Below are 23,967 nucleotides of genomic sequence, written 5' to 3'. Positions count from 1 at the left end.
TGTCAGCGTTTAACCATGCTTGAGTCGATGTGCTATGGTGGTTTCGTAACTTACTAAATGTTATGATTTCCCCAGGATTCAGTCTCTTGATCTCTCAATTAAAATAACTGTAGATTGACACAAAGTAGATTTGGAATACTTAAAATGATGTTTTCCAGTAATCAAATTTCCATCAAACTAATAATGTAAACAGTGATAACGTAAATGCCTTTTTATCACCATCAGATCAATTAATTCATCATGATCACATCCTCATTAGAGCGGAATCTGTTGGCCAGTCACAGTACTATCACTGGCTAAACCAGTGAATCTTCTTGACCGTACTCGTAGTGTTAGGAAGACCATGGCCAGCCATAATACTTATCACTGGCTAAAACTGTGAATCTTGTTGGCTGTACTCGTAGTGTTAGAAAGACCATGGCCAGCCATAATACTTATCACTGGCTAAACCAGTGAACCTTGTTGGCTGTACTCGTAGTGTTAGGAAGACCATGGCCAGCCATAATACTTATCACTGGCTAAAACTGTGAATCTTGTTGGCTGTACTCGTAGTGTTAGGAAGACCATGGCCAGCCATAATACTTATCACTGGCTAAACCAGTGAACCTTGTTGGCTGTACTCGTAGTGTTAGGAAGACCATGGCCAGCCATAATACTTATCACTGGCTAAACCAGTGAACCGTGTTGGCTGTACTCGTAGTGTTAGGAAGACCATGGCCAGCCATAATACTTATCACTGGCTAAAACTGTGAATCTTGTTGGCTGTACTCGTAGTGTTAGGAAGACCATGGCCAGCCATAATACTTATCACTGGCTAAAACCAGTGAACCTTGTTGGCTGTACTCGTAGTGTTAGGAAGACCATGGCCAGCCATAATACTTATCACTGGCTAAAACTGTGAATCTTGTTGGCTGTACTCGTAGTGTTAGGAAGACCATGGCCAGCCATAATACTTATCACTGGCTAAACCAGTGAACCTTGTTGGCTGTACTCGTAGTGTTAGGAAGACCATGGCCAGTCATAATACTTATCACTGGCTAAACCAGTGAACCTTGTTGGCTGTACTCGTAGTGTTAGGAAGACCATGGCCAGCCATAATACTTATCACTGGCTAAACCAGTGAACCGTGTTGGCTGTACTCGTAGTGTTAGGAAGACCATTGCCAGCCATAATACTTATCACTGGCTAAAACTGTGAATCTTGTTGGCTGTACTCGTAGTGTTAGGAAGAACATGGCTAGCCATAATACTTATCATTGGCTAAACCAGTGAACCTTGTTGGTTATACTCGTAGTGTTGGGAGCATCATGGCCAGCCATAATACTTATCACTGGCTAAACAAGTGAATCTTGTTGGTTATACTCGTAGTGTTGGGAGCATCATGGCCAGCCATAATACTTATCACTGGCTAAACAAGTGAACCTTGTTGGTTGTACTCGTAGTGTTGGGAGCATCATGGCCAGCCATAATACTTACCACTGGCTAAACCAGTGAACCTTGTTGGTTGTACTCGTTGTGTTAGGAGTATCAAGGCTAGCCATAATACTTATCACTGGCTAAACCAGTAAATCTTGTTGGCTGTACATGTAGTTTTGGGAGCGTCATGGCCAGCCATAATACTTATTACAGGCTAAACCAGTGAACCTTGTTGGTTGTACTCGTAGTGTTAGGAGGACCATGGCTAGCCATAATACTTATCACTGGCTAAAACTGTGAATCTTGTTGGCTGTACTCGTAGTGTTAGGAAGAACATGGCTAGCCATAATACTTATCACTGGCTAAACCAGTGAACCTTGTTGGTTATACTCGTAGTGTTGGGAGCATCATGGCCAGCCATAATACTTATCACTGGCTAAACAAGTGAATCTTGTTGGTTATACTCGTAGTGTTGGGAGCATCATGGCCAGCCATAATACTTATCACTGGCTAAACAAGTGAACCTTGTTGGTTGTACTCGTAGTGTTGGGAGCATCATCATGGCCAGCCATAATACTTATCACTGGCTAAACCAGTGAACCTTGTTGGTTGAACTCGTTGTGTTAGGAGTATCAAGGCTAGCCATAATACTTATCACTGGCTAAACCAGTAAATCTTGTTGGCTGTACATGTAGTTTTGGGAGCGTCATGGCCAGCCATAATACTTATTACAGGCTAAACCAGTGAACCTTGTTGGTTGTACTAGTAGTGTTAGGAGGACCATGGCTAGCCATAATACTTCTCACTGGCTAAACCAATGAACGTTGTTGGTTGTACTCGTAGTGTTAGGTGGCTCATGGCTAGCCATAATACTTATCACTGGCTAAACCAGTAAAACTTGTTGGCTCTCTTTGTAGTGTTGGGAGCATCAACTTTGATTACAGTGCAATGATTGATGAAATGCCTACGATTTGTGTTTTAATCTCTGATACCACGATTTTAAAATCATTGAATAGTTGTACAGTTCAATAATGTCTTATAGTAGTAAACTATATTTAGCTTGTATAGAAAAAGTGTAAGCATCAGAGTGGGGGGGGGGTATTATCTTTTTAACAGTTTGTTTTACCTTTATGAAAAAAGAAAAGGTATTTTAACGAATACCAGGCCATTGTCATGTAGATAAATGATAAGATAATGGCACACTCCAGTTGTGGAGTGGCAGATATACTGATAACGATAAGAAGGTGAGGCGAGATAGCGGCGAGACCCACACAAGCTGCCACGTGTTCCTTACCACACAGAGATTACCCCGACCTTGTGGTATTGGCTTGGGAACATCTACAAGGCGAAACCTTCAGATACGATAACAGAGAAGTATTGAGGCCTGGATTGAGATAGTATTTTTCTCAATAAACTTCAGTAATAGTCTTTCCAAAAACACATGTGCAGTTTTCGGCCCATCTAAAGAAATTACAAGAGAAAGTTACTTTACTTTTAATTTTAAAACAGTGCACACACTACTCGTATGTATTTAAATATTGAAGAAATTGGTCATTCACGATAATTATTTTTCGACACATTTAAATAGATTATTTTAGTTTTTTGGCGTAAATTAGTTTTTCACAAATAACATATTTAGTAGTTCGCAGTTGATTACTTTTTTTTTGTTTCATTCAATAACTGTATCTTTACGATTTTGAAAATAGTTTACCGAGGGTTATTATTTCTAGTGCTATGTCAATGTGATAATACAGTGAGTATTTATTTCCAAGAAAACAACGTACGTATGTTTTCATCTGAAATGCTTTTTGTTTGATACATAAATAATAATATTTTTATTCTTTAAATGCCCTTTAAAATGTATTGTAATAAATAATACAATGTTAATGTACGTTTTATTGTTGTTGTGATAATCTATATCGTACAAATACTGTCAAAACTTGGACATATTTCGTCTTTTCTTCTTTTTTCTACTGTACTTTGAGTATACAATACATATACTTAATTTTGGAAATAGAAGTGCAATGTAGGTGACTGCATGGTCCATAAAGTGTGTTCAATGCTGCTTACTTAAAAAACTGACAATGCTTTTCCCTCAGCTCGTACACACTCCATCAGATATGCATAACCGATAACCTTGAAATAAATAATGCTATAAAGTAGCAACAGGAAATATGAAGCAGAAATATTTTACAAATAACGTTTATAATGACTAAACGAAAAAATTACTTAACTTTTCGACAAAATTTGGATGATTATTGAAGAGTGACTAAACCTCAGCGTGTTGTTGCTTCATAAGCAGCATCAATTTCAGAAGTTCAGGTAGAGAGCGAAAATACTTCGTCGTTGAAACTTTTCTTTGATAATATCCTACTTTCTTGATTCATGGACTCCAAGAATTGTGGATTGCTTTTCAGTGAAGAAGTTGTATCTCCTTCCATTAACTCGTCGTGTCACGATACCAGTCCCTGGTTACACAATTGTCAAGGCCTCTTATGTTGTTACGGTTTCCGCTGCCAAGTCTCGCTCCACTAGTGGCCACCTCAATCACGTTCCAATCCGGCCACACTCAATGCCATCATAACAAAAAATCGACATTGATTGAGGTTTAACTATTGCAACTTGTTCCTTACTGCTATAATTGATGAAAGTAGAAATTAAAAAAACATTTAATTAGTGTACTCTTTTACAAAGTAAGAGTATCAACAACAATCCTCTCTCTGCTTTTTGGTTATAATTAATTATCAGTAAAAGGAATTAATGGAATGAGCGAAAATCATCTGTTTTCTCCCTTCTAGTTAAGGTTTATTTGATAATGCGATGTTCCAACTAGTCAGAAGATCTACCGCAATACTGTACACTGAAAATTCGGAGGCGCGTAGTCTTTTTAAAAATTAACACAGAATCTAAATGAATACATTTTTAACTATTACAAAAATCGCCAAATTTTAGGTATTATTCTTCCAGAGGGAATAACATATTTTTAATTCCAGAATATATAAAATTAATATTTTTTACATCACATTTTATACATAGTAGAAAATTTGATTTGTTTTCTTAAAAATAAAATTAATGTAAATCCCTCCGGTCATATTTCAGGTACTTAGTGTACAAATTTCAAATTCTTATCATCAAGCATTTTCTATTGGGCCTGATTATAAAATGGCCCAAAATTACTATTTCAAATGTCAATAATTGTTCATGAAGTGACCCAAAAAGCGTGTGGTTCTGCTTATGTCTTTAGGAAGAGTACCTTGAAGGATTGTGACTGTAACAAGCTCAGCGAGTAACTTAATACGTGCCTTGGTTCTGTTCACAATATGGTATGGGTGAACAAAGACAAAGCCCCAATATTTATCAAACTCTCATGAAATCTCTAAAGGCAGCAAAAGTTTCAGACATTTACGCAGCAGCACAAGTTTGTAAAGCTATTTTGAGGTTATGCCTGCCGCTCTCCGTTCCTCGCACTATCGCGGCTTGTGTAGACCGCTTAACGCTTATCGCGTTCAGGGCGAGCGCGGCCGTGCTCTACCAATTAAGCGTGTGACTGACTGCGCTATATCGAGCGTGACCCGGCCAGAGTACACTTAACAGCGCTGGTGCTGATACACAGATTGCGTATTGTTTTGGCAGCTGTTCACTTTCTGTTTGGATAGTAGAGAACTTGATAAGACAGTTGTGATCTTTGAGAGCCTTTGCTTGACTCATCTTAAAAGTTGGCTACACGACAACGACTCGTTCTCTTACAATTCTTGATGGAATTCTTTTACAAATGGAGGCCTGCGCCCACGTCACGTAGACGTAAGAGATATTATACGCGATCTTTCTGTAGATTTTTTTAAGGAGAAGCCGATCTCCTTTTATACCTTATTCTACCCGTCCTCATGGGCCACTGGCCTGTGCGAGGATCTTATCAAACAGAATAAGGGGGAGAGTCGATACAGTACAAGGTCGATGGCACTGGTATAGATGATTCTTACTTGGAGCTGGATTTTCACTGCTTCCTTCTACTGTGTCAGAGCTCAGACAAAGGCCTTGAAGGCCAATTAATTGTCACAAAAGTGACATTTCTGATGTTTTAGGACCGTTTCTATCATGTACAGGATAATGTTGTATAAGTGCAGGCTTTACGTTTGGCCTTTATCTTTATGGAACTTAGAGCCTTGATTTAGCCTTGGGATGTAACTGTGGTCCCAATAAATATTGCACAGTGCATGGCGTTAAAAATAATGTCGTTTGATCGTGATCGTGATAGGTCCTAGTCATACTACTGACATTTATTTTAATTTGGTATTAAGACTACCTAACTTATTTCAAAGAAATAAACTTCCAGTATGGTACTTTACATGTGAACACATTTCCGATTTTCTTAATTAAATCTAATTATGTATTAATAAGTGTTACAAGACAAATATTTTTGCTAAAATGTCAGAAGAGCTTGTAGCATTTTTGCTAAGAAAATCTTCATCTCAGCCTAAACCCTGTTATATAACAATGTTTAGTGAAATCATTTCAAGAATAAACTAATTGGTTTGAATTAGTCACTGCCACTGTCATTGTTAATTGCGATACACTTTCTGTTCCTTAATTTATTTAAAAGGCTCATTACTATTTACCCAACTTCCCAATATCTTATGCCAAAAAATTGAAATTTGGTACATGTATACCTCATTACTTGAATAGAAAAAGAAAATAATTCCATGGTGATCCCATAAGGTGTTTCCATGATACCCATATGAGCTGGAATAGTGTTGGAACCACTAGAAGAGCTATATTTTTGTTTTTCAATTTTCTCATGCACTACAAAGATTAAATTAAATTCACATACCTTATGCTCTGGAAAAAATCTATAGCATTTTCATCAGAATTCCACTACCCATATGAGTTGAAATTGGGTTGTAATCCCCAACAGACACATATTTATCTACTTGAGTGGCCAGTGATTTATGTTGGTTACATTAGGGTATGATAGGATGTTCGTTAAATAGCATTTACCATATTAAAAGGCGTTTAACTTGAATATAAAAACAATAGAGATACAATTCAATGGTTGGATCTGTGCTCAAGGATTTGTACAGGGATGATTGTAAACAGACTACAAAAGTTCAAATTTCATCGTAAATTTTTCAAACCTGTAATTGATCTTCCATTGTTTTTAGATCGAAATTCGTAAAATATTTTAATACTGAACATTTTGTAACAACTGACCAACTTGCAACTGCTGATATATGTATTAATTGTTATACTACTCTTTGGTATGTGTTTTTAATGTGTCTATGCTGTCTATAAAGAAGTTCTATAAACTAAGATTGCTCAATCTGTATTGTAGAAGATTGCAAGGGGGGATCAGAAGGGGTGTAATGTATGGGAGCTTCTTAATAGTATTATATTGTTTTATCATAGTAAAGCACTGGTTTTATGCTAGAATACCCTGTGTTCATTTAATATTCTTGAAAAATACCATCACAGCTAGTTCTATTGTTTATTTATAGCAGGTGATATACAGTTCTGTGGCAGTGTCAAGGTCTTGATAACCATCTGCGTAATAACTACTGTATGAACAATTTTACCATATTTACAGTAATTTTTTCAAATTGCTTTTCAGAGTATTTGTGGATTGTATTTTGGAATAAAAAGATTTCTATTTTTAAACAATATATATGCCAACTTTAATTTAAATCCATCATATGATTGAGTCTCAAACTTCCAAACATCTACAAAACGTTTGCATTTATAATAATAATAGGATATATCTGCTAAGTGTATCAAATTAAAATTGTAAATCCTATTTGTATCAAAGAGCGTTATTTATAAAAGAAGATCTCGAATATAGTCAGTCGGAGTTTCTCCCCGAACTTTTACTTTTCTTTCTGAATTCTACTTTGACATGTGATTTACTTTTCCCTTTATCACCAAATTTATTTACAACTAAAGAAATGTTCAATTCAATTCTTTATTTCAAATAATTTACATCATAATGGCCCTGTAAGTTATTAAAACTTATCCACAGGATCCTATAAAACATTAAAAAATTATGTATGAATAATTCAAAACCGTATAAATATTTTAACTGTTTCCTTTCATATTTTGTCTATATTATGGATTTTTATGAGAATAAGTCTGGATAAAAGAACAGTTAAAGGATCATGATTAAATTATCAGTGACCATGTAGACTATGGGCTCTGACAGCATGTCTAATGGTTTAAACTGCTACGCGTGAAAATAACTGTAGGAACTTCCATTATTTCATAAATCATAAGAAATAAACATTCATTTGACTTGTATCACTCTAAAATTGTGAATACTACACTTTCTTCATATATGAGTAATAGTGATGCTTAAGAGTTAGTTTATATTCAAGCAAGTTAAATACTATTCTTTTAATGGAAGAATGGAGGTTTTCATCAGAAGTCCAAATTCTTTGAAATATTTTTAATGGTTTTGCTAAATAAGTGGTTGTTCACTGTTCCTATCTTAGGGACAAGAGCCCAAATTGATGTTTAATCCATTTTGGATCAACCGTGTTTCATGAATCACATCTCAATCCAATTGAAATATGCTCTAATATATGCAGCAATACAAAATCATAGTGTGGATTACAAATAGTACTGTATCTGTGCAATTTAGCTGTTTCCAAAGGTACAGTACCTTAAATGTTTGGGGAGTTATTGTAGTACTAATAATAAACAATAATTTTATTTGTTAGCTATTCATGTACTAATTTGCATAATAACTCAATTACATGGTCTCCAAGTATTCTGCTTAGTTAGAAAGCAGGTGCCACAATTAGTTACACAGACCTATCTTCATTATGATCTTCTCTGTTTATACTGTAGTTGATGTTTAAATAAAGACCTGGAAATGTTTGAGAGCATACAACAAATTAGTCTGTTATGGGGTAAATAAACAAGAATTACTCTTGTATCTAGAGTGCTTATGATATTTCTAGTTAAATTAATTGTTTGTTATGTATGATAACAGTTAATATTATTCTAGGTTTTGCTAATTTAATTATATGTCTGTACTCTAAAAAAGTCCAATGGTTTTTTTCTGATATTTGATAGTAGGTCTAAAGTGATGTAGTTTTACAAAATTATAGTGGAGAGATTTTCCACCTCTTGTGTACATTAATGTTTCACATATATTTTTTAATTATTTTAATACTCATTAAATTTGTATAAGTGGCAATAGCCTGATTTAATTTTCAATAAAGAGTGAATAAAAAAAAGTACTTGTTCTGCTGGGATTTGAACCCAGGTCTCTCACTTGCCGGACAAACATGCTACCACTACATCACAGAGATCTTGCTTTTTACAATTCAATTATTTTGTATTTGACCGTTTCCGTCACATATGCGTTTAAATAATGTAATGAATTGTTTTAATGTAATGGAAAGGTTTAGTCAACAGTATTAAGTAAGATAAATCTAATAAATCTAAATTACAAATCAACTGGAATACCCAATTTAGAGAGGGGGTGGCCTCATTTCCCCAGATGTGGATCATTTACCCCCCACCCCCCCACTCTCTCAAACCCCCTCAGTCTGATTTCATCTACTTTTAAAATTTACAGTAGTCTGCTTTCATTACCCTTTTATCTCTTTGTTGTATCTCCTTGCTTCCTAGTGGTTCATCATCAAATTTCAATTTTTCTGTTCTTAAAACAACAAAGTAATTTATTCAAATAATGTTAGAATAACAGTTTAAATTTTCATGCCTTTTCTTACATTTTTAGAAATGTTCAGTATACCAATTACTTAAATACCTTATAGAATTATGGAAGATGTTTCATTAAAGAAAATATAATTGATATGCATTGAAGTGCTTTTTAGTATTTTGAGTATTTTATTGGGTTTTCAACAAAAATTTCAAACTATTTTTGTACTTCATCGTTTAGATATTAAAAAAGTATACACTTAACAAGAAGACCTTAAAAGCATTTGATTGGGTATTAATCTTATCTTTAAAATTAGACATCTCACATTATTTACGATAAAAAATAAACTCTAAAGTGTTAAAAGTTTATCATTGTTCGTATGCTATAAAATTCACAATCGTTTCATTATAGCAGGATTTTAATGTTTTCAAGTTCATTACTTGATAATATTGGCTGTAAATCACAATGTCTATGATACAGCATGTTTTGTCTATAACAAACAGTCGTAAATATGCTGGTCGTAAATGTTGGAAAAACAAGTATTTTTACCTGAACAAACACACCTAAGTATTTATAGAATTAATTATTCAAATTATTTATATAAAAAATGACATATGTAGAGGCTAACTTTAGATATATTTAAGTATCTTCATTAGGACGACTAAAAACAATAAGAATACAGTATGAAAAAAACAAGCATAATACAGTGTGTGTGCACAAAGTCATGTCACACTTGTAAATAACTTATATACAGCACAAGAATAAGATTAACATAGGATTATAGAGTATACTTTAAACAGTTTGACGTCAGTTTATCTGAGCTCGACATGAGCATCATGAATCTCCTCCCATACTTTGATCAGAATTTCTGCAGTAATTGATTCAATCGCAGCTCTGATTTGTTGCTTTAAATATTCAAAATACGAACATTATGACGATGTACATTTCCAGATAAGTCAATGGTAGCCTCAACGCTAAAAACAATTCGGTTTATAAGATGTGTTCATAGACCTTCGATCAATAATAGAGTAGCTATAATCAATAATAGTGTGACATAATTTTGTGACACACTGCACAAACAAAAACACAGACAATTATCATAGTTATGACATGTGGTAGAATACTAATTAATATTTCAATCTCAGCTGTTAAAATCTTGTGGTTCTTCAAAACTTATTGCTTTGGCAGCTGAGATTGGTGAAGACAATGTTTATCGTAAAAAGACAAGTGAAGACATTGTGGTTATAATACGGAGCTAAACCTTTTATTCCTTTCAAATACAAACATTGATCTAAATTGGACATCCATTGGATTGTCTAGATTTAAGTGACACATTGGATTTTGCTGTACCCAGTGCTGGTTTGACTGGAGGGTATAAACCAGAGAGAATTGAATCTTTCCCTTTTAATCAATATACCAAAACATGTGTCTTTTAATTAGAAAACAAGAATTGATGTTTATATTTTATACATCATGAATTGTTGTTAAATTACAGCCGTAAGTTAATTAATAAATTATTATGCTAAACAACACAACATTAAAATTTCAATTTGTAACAATAACCAAAGCACTGTATATAATTAAAATTATGTTAAAAATGTATATGATTTATATGCATTTATTTATGATTTATGAATGTATTTATATACAAAAGAATATGTCACCATGGCCTGAGCACCTCCAGCTTTCTAGAGTGTTATTGTTATTGCTGTTATTCTAATTACTAGTAGAGGTCTTGTAAACAAACAATAACCATAAAAACCATCTAACAAGTTTTATATTTACAACATGTTATACATAACACTGTAAAAATGGTATTTTAAAAAGCGTTTAAAGAAAAAAAATCATAGAAGAAAATTATAGGAGAGAATTATAAGAACTCTGAAACTTTCAATAATATGTTTGAAACACCTAAGTTTTTTACCACCCCAGTTTAATAAATGATACAACACCAACTGGAAATAGATACATATTGGTAAGGTATCCAAGTACAATGAAGCAAACTTTACTTAAGGAGACATACTAACTTAACATAGAATGTTGGTATCAGTAAAATGTTATACTGATTTAAGAACATTTTAGATATAAAATATATTATTATGCTGTATCTATGAGCAACTCATGTCTGGGCGAATGAAATGAGAAAACTTAGTTCCCAAGCTTACTCCTCCACTCTCATAATTATTGCTAAAATCTTGATATACTTCATAAGAAAACCTGTCTGACAACAGGCTTACCTGAAACGGTCTTTAAAATAAAATTGTACCTTGAAAAAATTTAGTTTATTATCTTGTTTCATCTAATTTACCAGTGGTTTTATCAGTTATAAATTGTTATTAATTGAAAATAAAACTACGTATCAATTATATTTTACAAGGATATAATTTCACCAAAGAGAAATATGAGTGAGAAAATTTATTTTATGTGTTTCTAATTTTGCCCAGTTTATTTTTGTAAGCTACATATTTTTATATTGTATATTATACTTTGCATTTATTAATATTTCTCAAAATATGTATATAATAAATAGCAGTAATGACAGTATAGCAAAATGACACATTTAATGCTGGATACTGTGTATAAAATCAACAATGTGCAAGCCAGAACTTAAATGTTTTTTTTTTCCAATTTTAATAGTTTTTAACATTTGTATCCTATTATTGTAACCCGTTTGAAAGTTTACATTGTTTTTAATTTTCAAGTTCTAAGAAACGAATGTTCTTAGTTCTCTTGGCAAAGTTCAAGGGTTTTATCTGAGCAAGAGAAGAGTTATTAGTTGCATGACTTGTGCTTATCTGGATTTACATTAATTACTGTTACATAATATACAGTATCAGTCAATAAACCACTCTGTATTGGGATAATTAATTACTCTTAATTGTTTACCCATTTTACAATCGGTATCGGCAATAGTTGGCAACCTTGAACTCGAGCTTGAAAGGAAAGAAAATAAATTCGAATTATCGAATACTTTGAGTTACAGAGGGCCCAGAGGTTACTGAACTTGAACACTGTAGGTATTGTATAACAATCACAACCATGTATAATAGCAAATCTCAAAACATGTATGTAGCAAGACAGTAAACAGGAAATTTATAGCCAATTGAGAGAAGTGGGGAGATTCTCATCACATCGTGAACATTTGCGTGGAAATTGTTGGTTGGTGTACGAGTGCAACTGCTGAACTTCGATTTAATGAAATGCTTTATCTTATAGGCTTACATAGCTAGAACGAGTTAGTATACTGTTCCAAGCAGTGGGATATTCTACTATCAAGGTGCTCATAACATACAATTCGGGTTGGAGAGGTGAATTTAACATTGACTGTCAAGACAATGTGAAAAAATTCAACTAAATGAAGATTTTGATTTATTTATGATGGAGTTATCAAGTTCAAATGTATATAACATATAATGTCATTGAACTCTGATGCTGCTGACTAGAAGGGACTCTGAATCACCAATCTTCATGGATTTCCATTTCAAAGAGAATGATGAATAGCCATCTATTTAAGATATTGATGATTGTATTTTTAAATAACATATCTGTGTTGTTTATTGTATTTTATTCTCTTAAAAAAATAGTTCAATTGTATTGATTTCAATGACTTAAGTAATCTTAATAATATTATAAATGCAAAAATGCCTTTGTTTATTTGTTTACCTTTCATGCGTAAACTCTTCAGTTGATTGTACTGGAATTTTACATGAACATTCTTACGGTCCCTGGTATGAATATAGGCCTATTCTTATTTCGAAAATCCCTCCGAGCTCAACCCCAAAAGCTGGTCTTTAAAGTAGCGAAATCCCATTTTGATCTCTAAAGTTGTGAAATATTAATTGAAAGAGCATGTCAAATTTAATCAACTGTTCTGTTTAAACATTGTTCATTATTTTCAATTTATTTACATTTATAGTGTGTAAATTCTGTAAGGAGTAACCATTAGTTTTCACTCCATTTTAGATTTCAGTGATTAGGTAAGTACTCATCTACCTTAGAAAGTGTCCTAAAACATAAGATGGTCAAAATATAAGTACTAAAAATGTAATGAGTGCAGCAGGCCTTATAAGTTTCAGACTGTAGTCCTTAAATGTCTTAGTATTTATGTTCTTGTTGTGTATTTTACATTAGACATTGTGGAAGAGTATTAATGAAAAAATTCAACCAATTATGAAATCTCTGATAATGAATTTTTTACTAGCTTTTTTTAAGCACATAACAGAAGGGAGAGGAACTGCAGTAGAGTGTAACAATAATGAGAGTGGTTACCCCATAATGGGCGACCTTGGGGAGGGTCACTGCCTTGACCTCGGTCCACGGAAACAATAGTTATGGTTGTGCACTGTGCAGTAACAGCTGTGATTACAGTGTTGCAGTTCTTCTGCCTTCAAAACATCTCAAATATGGGTGTCACTCTCCTTTAATCTACTGACCAGAGAACACTGCTTGTTCTTGTGGCGGTATCAGGAAGTAAAATAAAGATTTATTTTATCATTTAAAAACTGGTAAAAATTACCAGTCAAAATTTTCGGCTCGCTTATAATTTTTGTCTGCTGTGTAATAAGTGTGTACTAATGTAATGAGCAAATTGATTCTGTAGATCTGTATTCAGTGGTCTAAGGTGTCAGATTCATAGTGCAGTGTACAGATAGAGATAGAAGGTGCAAGTCCTGACTGACCATAGTATTTTGTATCTGAACTGTCAGCTCATGTTATGTGGGCTCTTCCTCTTGCTCTGTTTGTTCACTTTTGTCTCTGGTAAATTGAAATTTAAAGAACAACCTCTTATTTTTGCAGAGAAATAACAAACATTTGCTAATTTGAATTTGTACCCTGTCATTTGTTGGAAAAAAATACTAATTAAATAATCCACAGGAATTTATATATCTTAAAAGTTTTTCTTATAAAGGTTAACCATTGAATGGAGAGGTAATTATGATCATGGATGAATTGGGTGTAGACAGTTTGACCATCACTGTTCATTGTCTCAAAAGACAAACCGTCTAAAAACAATAACTAGTTTTAAAAAGTTATTTGAGTTTTTGAAATGTTGCGTTCATGTTCCCAAAATTGTTATTTATTTATATATATTCAAAGTTTAGTTGGACTACAGTAAAAAGAGTTATCCCATCTGAACTAAAAATATTGCCTGAAACAGATTAATTTTATTTGCTTAAAAGTGAAACAATATTTTATTAGCTTTTATTATCATTGGCATTGGTTTGTGTCCTACTTTATAAATTGTGTAATAGAATGTACAGACTGTATGTTGTAAGGCTAGTTCTAGTTTCCTCAGCCAGAATAATCAGCAAGTTGTGCGGATGTCTGAGTCATGAACTGTCTTGTGTACTCTAGTGAGTTGACTCAGCGACTGTACATCTCCACAGTTTATGATCTCAGCTTCGCCTGACCGCTAACTGACCTGTCGCTACAGTGCTGCCAACCGGTAGAATCTTATTTCCGCTCTCTCCATGCCAATCCATATAGATCACTCAAAATTCTAAAACAAAAATATTCTGCAAAAACCTTTAAAAGTAATGTATTTGTAAAAGTAGAAATAATTAAAATGCACTTATTTGCATTACAATAATTTAAGACTTATCAGTGAAATCAGTCTTTAATCATGTATCTTTTTTTCAAGAATACATTGATACAATACAGATAAACGTGACATTATAAAAACTGCTACTACTACTTTTATTTTCTTATGTTTTAATGCTTAAAATACAACCTATTACATGCATTAGAAAATTATGTGCTTACATAGGACCACGAGCAAACATGTACTCAGTACAGGTCAAAATCACCATATATCAGTTTACCACTACACTATGTTATTTAGACCATATACCAGTCTACCACAAGGAAACATGTTATTTAGACCATATACCAGTCTACCACAAGGAAACATGTTATTTAGACCATATACCAGTTTACCACAAGAAAACATGTTATTAGACCATATACCAGTTTACCACAAGAAACATGTTATTTAGACCATATACCAGTTTACCACCTACACTATGTTATTTAGACCATATACCAGTCTACCTCAAGGAAACATGTTATTTAGACCATATACCAGTTTACCACCTACACATGTTATTTAGACCATATACCAGTCTACCACAAGGAAACATGTTATTTAGACCATATACCAGTCTACCTCAAGGAAACATGTTATTTAGACCATATACCAGTCTACCACAAGGAAACATGTTATTAGACCATATACCAGTTTACCACAAGAAAACATGTTATTAGACCATATACCAGTTTACCACAATGAAACTATGTTATTTAGACCATATACCAGTCTACCACAAGGAAACATGTTATTTAGACCATATACCAGTCTACCACAAGGAAACATGTTATTAGACCATATACCAGTCTACCACAAGGAAACATGTTATTTAGACCATATACCAGTTTACCACAAGAAAACATGTTATTAGACCATATACCAGTCTACCACAAGGAAACGTGTTATTTAGACCATATACCAGTCTACCACAAGGAAACATGTTATTTAGACCATATACCAGTTTACCACAAGAAAACATGTTATTAGACCATATACCAGTCTACCACAAGGAAACATGTTATTTAGACCATATACCAGTCTACCACAAGGAAACATGTTATTTAGACCATATACCAGTTTACCACAAGGAAACATGACACTAAGAGACCTTGTTTGTGTTTGCCAGTGGCCCATGAGGACGGGCAGAATAAGGCATAAAAGGAGATCGGCTTCTCCTAAAAAAAAAAAAAAAAAAAAAAAAAAAAAAAAAAAAAAAATTTTGCTTGAAAAATGCCTAGTCCAATAACAAGTTTGGTGAAGATTGTGCATTGCATTGATATCTCAATCCATTTGGAATATATCTAGGCATATCAGGATTTAATTTACACCCTCAGATGTAAGGTTATTTTATTTGCTCATAACTTTTGCTAGCAACGTTAACAGTTATGTAAAATATCAGTTAGATATTTTTTATTCGTGTTATTGTGTTTCTATTAAATAGGCCATTAAAATTATATGTCACAATGTAGGGGTTGGAATTTGAAAATTTAAAGTTACCCCCACACCTCCCTTTGTAAAGGGGAGGAAACATTTTTTATCATTAAAAGCTCATAAGTTGGTACTGTATGTTCCAGTTGTGTACTGCGACTACACTGCGTCCGGCCGTTCTCTCCAGTTCATAGAGGACTACATAACTCGGGAAGTGTTACCCCTCTACGGCAACACCCACACCACCACCACTATCACATCCCTACAGTCCACCCTCTACAGGTAATCTTTACAGGCTTGTCTCTGTGTGAACCCAGCTATTTAAGTTACGATGTAAGTCTCAGGGGTAATTATTGTAGTTCCATGAAAAATCTTTTCAATCAATCACATTTTTATTGCTTTCAAACAATTTTACATTGCATTTGCAAATAAATTAATTATAAATAAATTAGCCAATAAATAAAGCTAAGAAGCTTGCAGTTTGCTATTCTAAGATTCATTCACTGCTCGCACGCATACATTAAATTACATTCTCCCTCTCATTCATACATGGCTTCAGTATCGGTACTTTACAAAAATTAGTGGTATAACATGAACTCATCTACAGAGTAAAACACTTCAGACACTACATCATTTAATCGAGCTTTATACAGGGTTGGGTTGTTGACATTTAATATCTGTACTTAGTTACAAAAATTAGTGGTCCCAGCGGCGTAACATGAACTCATCTACAGAGTAAAACACTTCAGACACTACAAGGTCATTTAATCGAGCTTTATACAGGGTTGGGTTGTTGACATTTAATATCTGTACTTAGTTACAAAAATTAGTGGTCCCAGCGGCGTAACATGAACTCATCTACAGAGTAAAACACTTCAGACACTACAAGGTCATTTAATCGAGCTTTATACAGGGTTGGGTTGTTGACATTTAATATCTGTACTTAGTTACAAAAATTAGTGGTCCCAGCGGCGTAACATGAACTCATCTACAGAGTAAAACACTTCAGACACTACAAGGTCATTTAATCGAGCTTTATACAGGGTTGGGTTGTTGACATTTAATATCTGTACTTAGTTACAAAAATTAGTGGTCCCAGCGGCGTAACATGAACTCATCTACAGAGTAAAACACTTCAGACACTACAAGGTCATTTAATCGAGCTTTATACAGGGTTGGGTTGTTGACATTTAATATCTGTACTTAGTTACAAAAATTAGTGGTCCCCAGCGGCGTAACATGAACTCATCTACAGAGTAAAACACTTCAGACACTACAAGGTCATTTAATCGAGCCTTATACAGGGTTGGGTTGTTGACATTTAATATCTGTACTTAGTTACAAAAATTAGTGGTCCCAGCGGCGTAACATGAACTCATCTACAGAGTAAAACACTTCAGACACTACAAGGTCATTTAATCGAGCCTTTATACAGGGTTGGGTTGTTGACATTTAATATCTGTACTTAGTTACAAAAATTAGTGGTCCCAGCGGCGTAACATGAACTCATCTACAGAGTAAAACACTTCAGACACTACAAGGTCATTTAATCGAGCTTTATACAGGGTTGGGTTGTTGACATTTAATATCTGTACTTAGTTACAAAAATTAGTGGTCCCAGCGGCGTAACATGAACTCATCTACAGAGTAAAACACTTCAGACACTACAAGGTCATTTAATCGAGCTTTATACAGGGTTGGGTTGTTGACATTTAATATCTGTACTTAGTTACAAAAATTAGTGGTCCCAGCGGCGTAACATGAACTCATCTACAGAGTAAAACACTTCAGACACTACAAGGTCATTTAATCGAGCTTTATACAGGGTTGGGTTGTTGACATTTTTTAAGCTCTCAGGGTTGTTGACATTTTTTAATTAATCTGACACCAGTTTGTGAAGGAAGTTATTCGAATGCCAGTGTTTTATAATGTTGCATCCTGTAGCTGTCACATTGGAATCGGCAATGCAGAGCTACATCCAAGATATAGAGGCAGGGTAAAGTCAGATAACCATGCTCCCTGAAAGCAGTGAAAAGTTACTAATACCAACAATTGAAATTATTTAATATGTTACCAGTTTCAATTAGATTGTTACCAAATATTGGGTTTGATAAAGTTGTATGTAAGTGGCTTAAGTGAAACGTATATTATACAATTGAAGAGTATATGTCTTGTAAAAACATAAGATTTTATTTTTAAATGTTAAATTATTAACATTGTTCTAGTAAATAACATACGAATAGATTTAGGAAATTTAGATTTATTCTGACGAAACCTTGTAATTTGTAAAAATTATTTAATGGCTAATAAAGATTCTTCTTTCTTGGGTGAACATTTTGGAATATTCAATTTTAAATGGTTTTTCCTTCTTTGAACTACTTGTCAGTTCAGATGGTGATTGAGTTTACAACAAGTGTAAAGCCAGGTAACACGAAGGTATTAGAACGTAATGCAAGTCCAAACATGTGTTCCGCAAGTCTAAACATATGTTCCGTACATCTGACCTTGGGTACTGTAAAGATTTATGTTCAAGTTGGCTCGAAATACTTGGAGCTCACTGGGCTCGGAACACAAGTGCGGTTTACAGCACTGAAAGTCATAAACAGTTGAACACTCTGTTCGTTTGGTAAACACGGCACTTAAAACTTGCTGTGCTGTTTTGTCTTCCATCGACCAGCTTGCATCACTGCGTCTGGGGCTCTACAGGTGTTATTATACAAGTGACATAATTATTTAAAGTAAACAGTTTTAAACTACATTATGTAAGTGTAAATTGTTTTGTAGCTAAAATTTTAAGTCTGACTACGATATTATTTCATTCAGGATGTTCTCATCCAACAACCCAATTGGGATTAATTGAAACATTGATAAAATTTCATTCCTGTAATTTATTGGCATTCTCAGCCTACAAGGAAAATAATTAATTAATACATAATAAGACATTCAGATTGAAAAAAAATTTAAGATTAAAAATAATATGTTTAAAACCTGTTGGTTTCTATCTTTGTGTTTGTGTGTGTGTGTTACTTAAATCACAAAAAAACTACTGGACCGATTGTACTGAAATTTTGCATAGAAGTTCTTAGTGTCCCTGGTTAACATATAGGTCTAACCTTATTTTGTAAATCCCCAAGACTATAATCCACTGATCTCAGAAGTTGCGAGAAAACTCCTATTGAGCACAAAGTAAGAAAATATCCAGTTAAGAAAATTAAAAGTTTTACCAAAAATATACTTTTAAGTAAATATTAAATATGTAGTGCTTGGTCAGTACTAAATACAGATATCAAAGACAAAGTTACCGCCAAAGAAAATCAAAATAAATGTGAAATTTTTACATAATTTTCTGTGTAGTGAAAATTAATTTCCTGCTTTAAAAGGAAAGCGCATTTTCATATGTTTAGTTTTTCAATTCCTATCCGAGCCCTTTTAAATTGTGTCAAGTATAAAGCAATTGTGAAGCAGAGTGATTTTCCTCAATGACAGTTGCACTTGTTAAACAAAAGAATTAATATCAGAGTGAACAGATCACTTGTGAAAGAGATGTCTGAGATACAAGGTTGACAGTAAACCTGAAGGCAACACAGAACAATGTATGTAATAACAATGAAGTTTAGTGTCAGAGCAAGGTTCTTTAGATGACTTTAGCCACACTTTACTCCGCATTTACTGCAACGTTTGTTTGTTGGCAGCGGACAAGTTCATAGCTGTTTCCAATTCTGGATCAGTTAATCCGGAATACAATCAAACAAATTAGTTATTTTGACCAATGTATTCTTATGGTTTAGGTTAGTTGGAATTTACATTGTTGGATATTTTAATATAATGTAAATTTTAATTTGCAGCTTGTATAAATTCAAGTTGAGAATTACCATTATTATACTGGCTTTAAATACCTTGTTAGTTGTACATAGGTTGACAGAGAATTTTGAAATTTTCAGATATAATGGTCAGCTACACCACAATTAATACTTCTGAATCTGGATTAGGGCTCTTCTATCCTTTATCTTATAAAGGAATGTGAAATTTTTCACACATTTATACAAACTTTTAGCTTTATGAGTTCCACCACTAATTTCCATGTTTTTCTATTTGGTTGTCATAATCTTTGTTAAACATATAATCTGTCAGGTATGGCATTTGGTTTCTTTTGTAATTGTTCTGCTGCTGGTTTCCCATTGTCATCTTGAAACTCATTTAGCTCTTGTGAATCTTTGTTGGCCCAATGCAACTCAAGAACGGTTAACTCATGATGGATGGTGAGTTAGGAGGAGCGTGTAGTTTCTAAATCGGCCTGTTCCTACACCTTGCCCTTGTCTTTTTCTACAATCAAATATGATTATAACCCATAATAAAAATAAAACAATAATTAATTTTCACAGATTGGGGAAGTCAATCAATAGTCCCTCAGTCCTTTCACTTAAGATTTACAATAAATTGGAGCATCTCATTCTTAAATACCCTGTAAAAACATTAAACACAAATTTTACCATTGGTTGTTAACATCTCCATTTTATTCAGTTGAGGAATTTCTCACTACAAATCATTTATGTTTCTAATCTGTTGTAGGTTTTTGTATGTAATTGTATTTGTATAATTTTATATATTGATTGCAAAGTTTTATACTTATTTATTGTAGAATTTTATATTTATTATAGAATTTTATACTATTAATGATTTTTATATTTGGTGGGGACTTTTGTAAAATTGTATAAATTTTGTTACAATCTTTTTACAAGCTTTAAGCTTTTTACAATTGTTAATGCCTTGTTCTTACTAGGATGCTCATTCTTTGATGCAGCCTGGTTAAAAAAAAGTACTAGAAAAACAGTCTCAAACCACTAATCTTATATAATGTTGCTGTAAATGCTACTGTTGGACCTCTGTATGATTTTTATTTTACTTAGTTTGTAGAATAGTACATTGTCACATGTACTTTTGACTTGGCCATCTGGCGACAAATCGACATTGTCAATACTTACAGCAGTAAACATGATTTGATTTATGGAAATGTTCCTAGTTATATTAGTTGTGCCATCAGGAATTTCCAGCTAGGTATAGTGTTCTTGTGAGTTAGTCTCTAGGACCTGAAGGCTGGATATACTACCTCAGGCAGCTAGATATCTCTCCCTTATCCTACAATGTTCAGAATGTCACACACAATCTCCATCAACATCATCCAAGTGGATTGACATTGTACAGTGATTTTTTCTCTTCTATCTCTTGTTGGTTACCTGTAAATTGAATAATCCATGGTTGGCACACACATTCTTTGTGTCAACTAGATTGAAATTTCTTAAATAATCGTTTGAAGGTGTGAAAGACTAAAAGCGGCAAATTTTTTCTACTGCCCTCACTATATATCATCAGCCAAGAATATGTAATTCTTCAATCAATTTCTTAGTTAAGATGTTGAGGTGATAAGAATCAAAATTGTATATAGAGAAGATATGATGAGATCTACAGTGAAGCTTGGTATGATCAGAGATAGGAAAATTCCTTTTGTAAAATTTAAGCAGATATTAAAACAAATTTGGCAACCAACATATCAACCTGTTTCAGTAGATTTGCCAGTGCCTTGGAGACATGGTTTCTCCTTTCTTTGGAGTTGCCTTCAGACAACTCTGCAGGTGGTAGCACCATAGTGGGTTTCTCTAATGTGTTCAGTAATATTGATAAAGCCAGAGTATTTAGTTACAGCTCCTAACATTGACATTAGGGAAAGATGAGTGTATTACCATACACATGTCTCTGGGAAGTGGCTTTAGTTTGGTGAGGACTTCAAGGTCGAGGTCTAAGATGTGGTTCTCCTTCCAATGGACCAATGCACTTGTGCTTGATTGCATAAATTTAAGGCAATGGAATGCCGTTCCTACTTCTGTTATAGCCCTTTTGATCAAACTTGTTTTTGGCCTTATTGGCTTCCCTGACAACTTTTTTTTGTTAAAACTATTCTTATTTCTAAAAATGCTAAGGAGTCCAATTCTGTTTAGCCAATTAATTTTCAACTATCACTACATACAACAACAAAATATTTCAGCATCAGGTAGGTATTTTAGTTAGGTATTTTTATAAGATTTTGGATCAGACGAAAGTAATTAGCTAAATTCTGATGTTCGCCTAAGGAGAAAGTTATATTTGTTCTTCAGATATGACCTTATTCCTTGGAATGATACTACCTTGATGGAAATTTCAAGGTCTAGATAGGAAAAATAACGGCAGGCTCTAGACAGGAAAAAGAGGCAAAGACCAATGTGTTTATTTTTTCAGTCAGGTGATTTGCTCACCTTAATTGTTTTGTACATCAGTATAACTAGTCTTTGAGAATTGATCCATCTGGAATGTACACTGTTGATACTGATAACAGTCTTTTTGTTGTATATATCATTTGGCATGATGTTGTCATCTCAGATTCTTAGTGATATCTTCACTACAGTTTTCTGGAGCTTTGTGTGGTTCTGTAGATTCTTAGTGATATCTTCACTACTTCTCTGGAGCTTTGTGTGGGTCTGTAGATTCTTAGTGATATCTCCTATACAGTTCTCTGGAGATTTGTGTGGTTCTGTAGATTCTTAGTGATATCTTCACTACAGTTCTCTGGAGCTTTGTGTGGTTCTGTAGATTCTTAGTGATATCTTCACTACAGTTCTCTGGAGCTTTGTGTGGTTCTGTAGATTCTTAGTGATATCTCCTATACAGTTCTCTGGAGCTTTGTGTGTGGTTCTGTAGATTCTTAGTGATATCTTCACTACAGTTCTCTGGAGCTTTGTGTGGTTCTGTAGATTCTTAGTGATATCTCCTATACAGTTCTCTGGAGCTTTGTGTGGTTCTGTAGATTCTTAGTGATATCTTCACTACAGTTTTCTGGAGCTTTGTGTGGTTCTGTAGATTCTTAGTGATATCTCCTATACAGTTCTCTGGAGATTTGTGTGGTTCTGTAGATTCTTAGTGATATCTTCACTACAGTTCTCTGGAGCTTTGCGTGGGTCTGTAGTGCGCCAACCTATCCCAGTTATGGGAGTGAGTTAAACAGAATGAATATTGTGCTTATCATCCCCCTTCCTATTGTTCCTTCCTTCTCCTTTTTCCCCGTATGATTATATTCATGTTCCTAGCGAGGTGTAAAAGTGTCTGATCATCCATGTTGGGTTGCAGACATGAGGCAAGGGACATCATACGCAACGCAGTGCACGCCTCGGAAGACGATGTAGTGATCTTTGCAGGCCACGGCTGCACGGGCGCAGTTCACAAACTGATCCATGGACTGGACTTGAGCGTGCCACCTGTGGTGTTTGTGGGTCCCTGCGAACACCACTCTAACCTGCTACCCTGGCGTGAGATCGGCGCTAAGGTAAATATCATATCTTAGATTCTTCAAACTTATCTCACTAAGTATTGTATGATGTATAGTTAATTGAATTCCATAAATAAGGGTAATTTCACAGGGAATCAACATATTTTAGTACGTGTGGAAAGGCTCTAATCAACCTGAGAATTTTGTTTAATATATAAACTCATTGATCAATCTAATGTAATTTTGAGTGGTTGGGTGAATCTACAAAACTGCTCAAGAGTACATTTGCTTTTTGTAGTTTTGGAATTTTATCTGTTAAGAAAACTGTTTTCACTTCTTCTCTCAATACTAATCTCTTCCTTCAGTATCAGCAGAGAAACTGACCTATTTCTGTGGACTTCTCGACTTTATTTCACTGAAGACAATATTTCTACTAAAAATTCTACACTCATTATTATGAAAGATGTCAAATAATACACCAAATTAATATAAATCAAATATCTATGAAATACAGTAAAAATTATATTAAAGAGAAAGTGCAATCTAGCGTAGGAAACTTCAAATATGATGAACATCAATTAAGTCA

General features: G+C 33.9%; 1 protein-coding gene across 1 annotated transcript in view; it reads left to right on the top strand.

Annotated features, from left to right (window-relative positions):
* The window catches only part of LOC124357947, a 142,103-nt gene that overhangs the window by 76,140 nt on the left and 41,996 nt on the right, over positions 1-23,967 (top strand). Inside the window, 2 exon segments of the mRNA XM_046810096.1 lie at positions 16,234-16,369; positions 23,243-23,438. Of these exon segments, the coding sequence (XP_046666052.1) occupies positions 16,234-16,369; positions 23,243-23,438 (332 nt within the window).

This window comes from Homalodisca vitripennis, chromosome 3 (genome assembly GCF_021130785.1).
Source record: "Homalodisca vitripennis isolate AUS2020 chromosome 3, UT_GWSS_2.1, whole genome shotgun sequence".
Taxonomy (NCBI): Eukaryota; Metazoa; Arthropoda; class Insecta; order Hemiptera; family Cicadellidae; genus Homalodisca; species Homalodisca vitripennis.
This window is presented reverse-complemented; position numbering and strand designations above follow the sequence as displayed.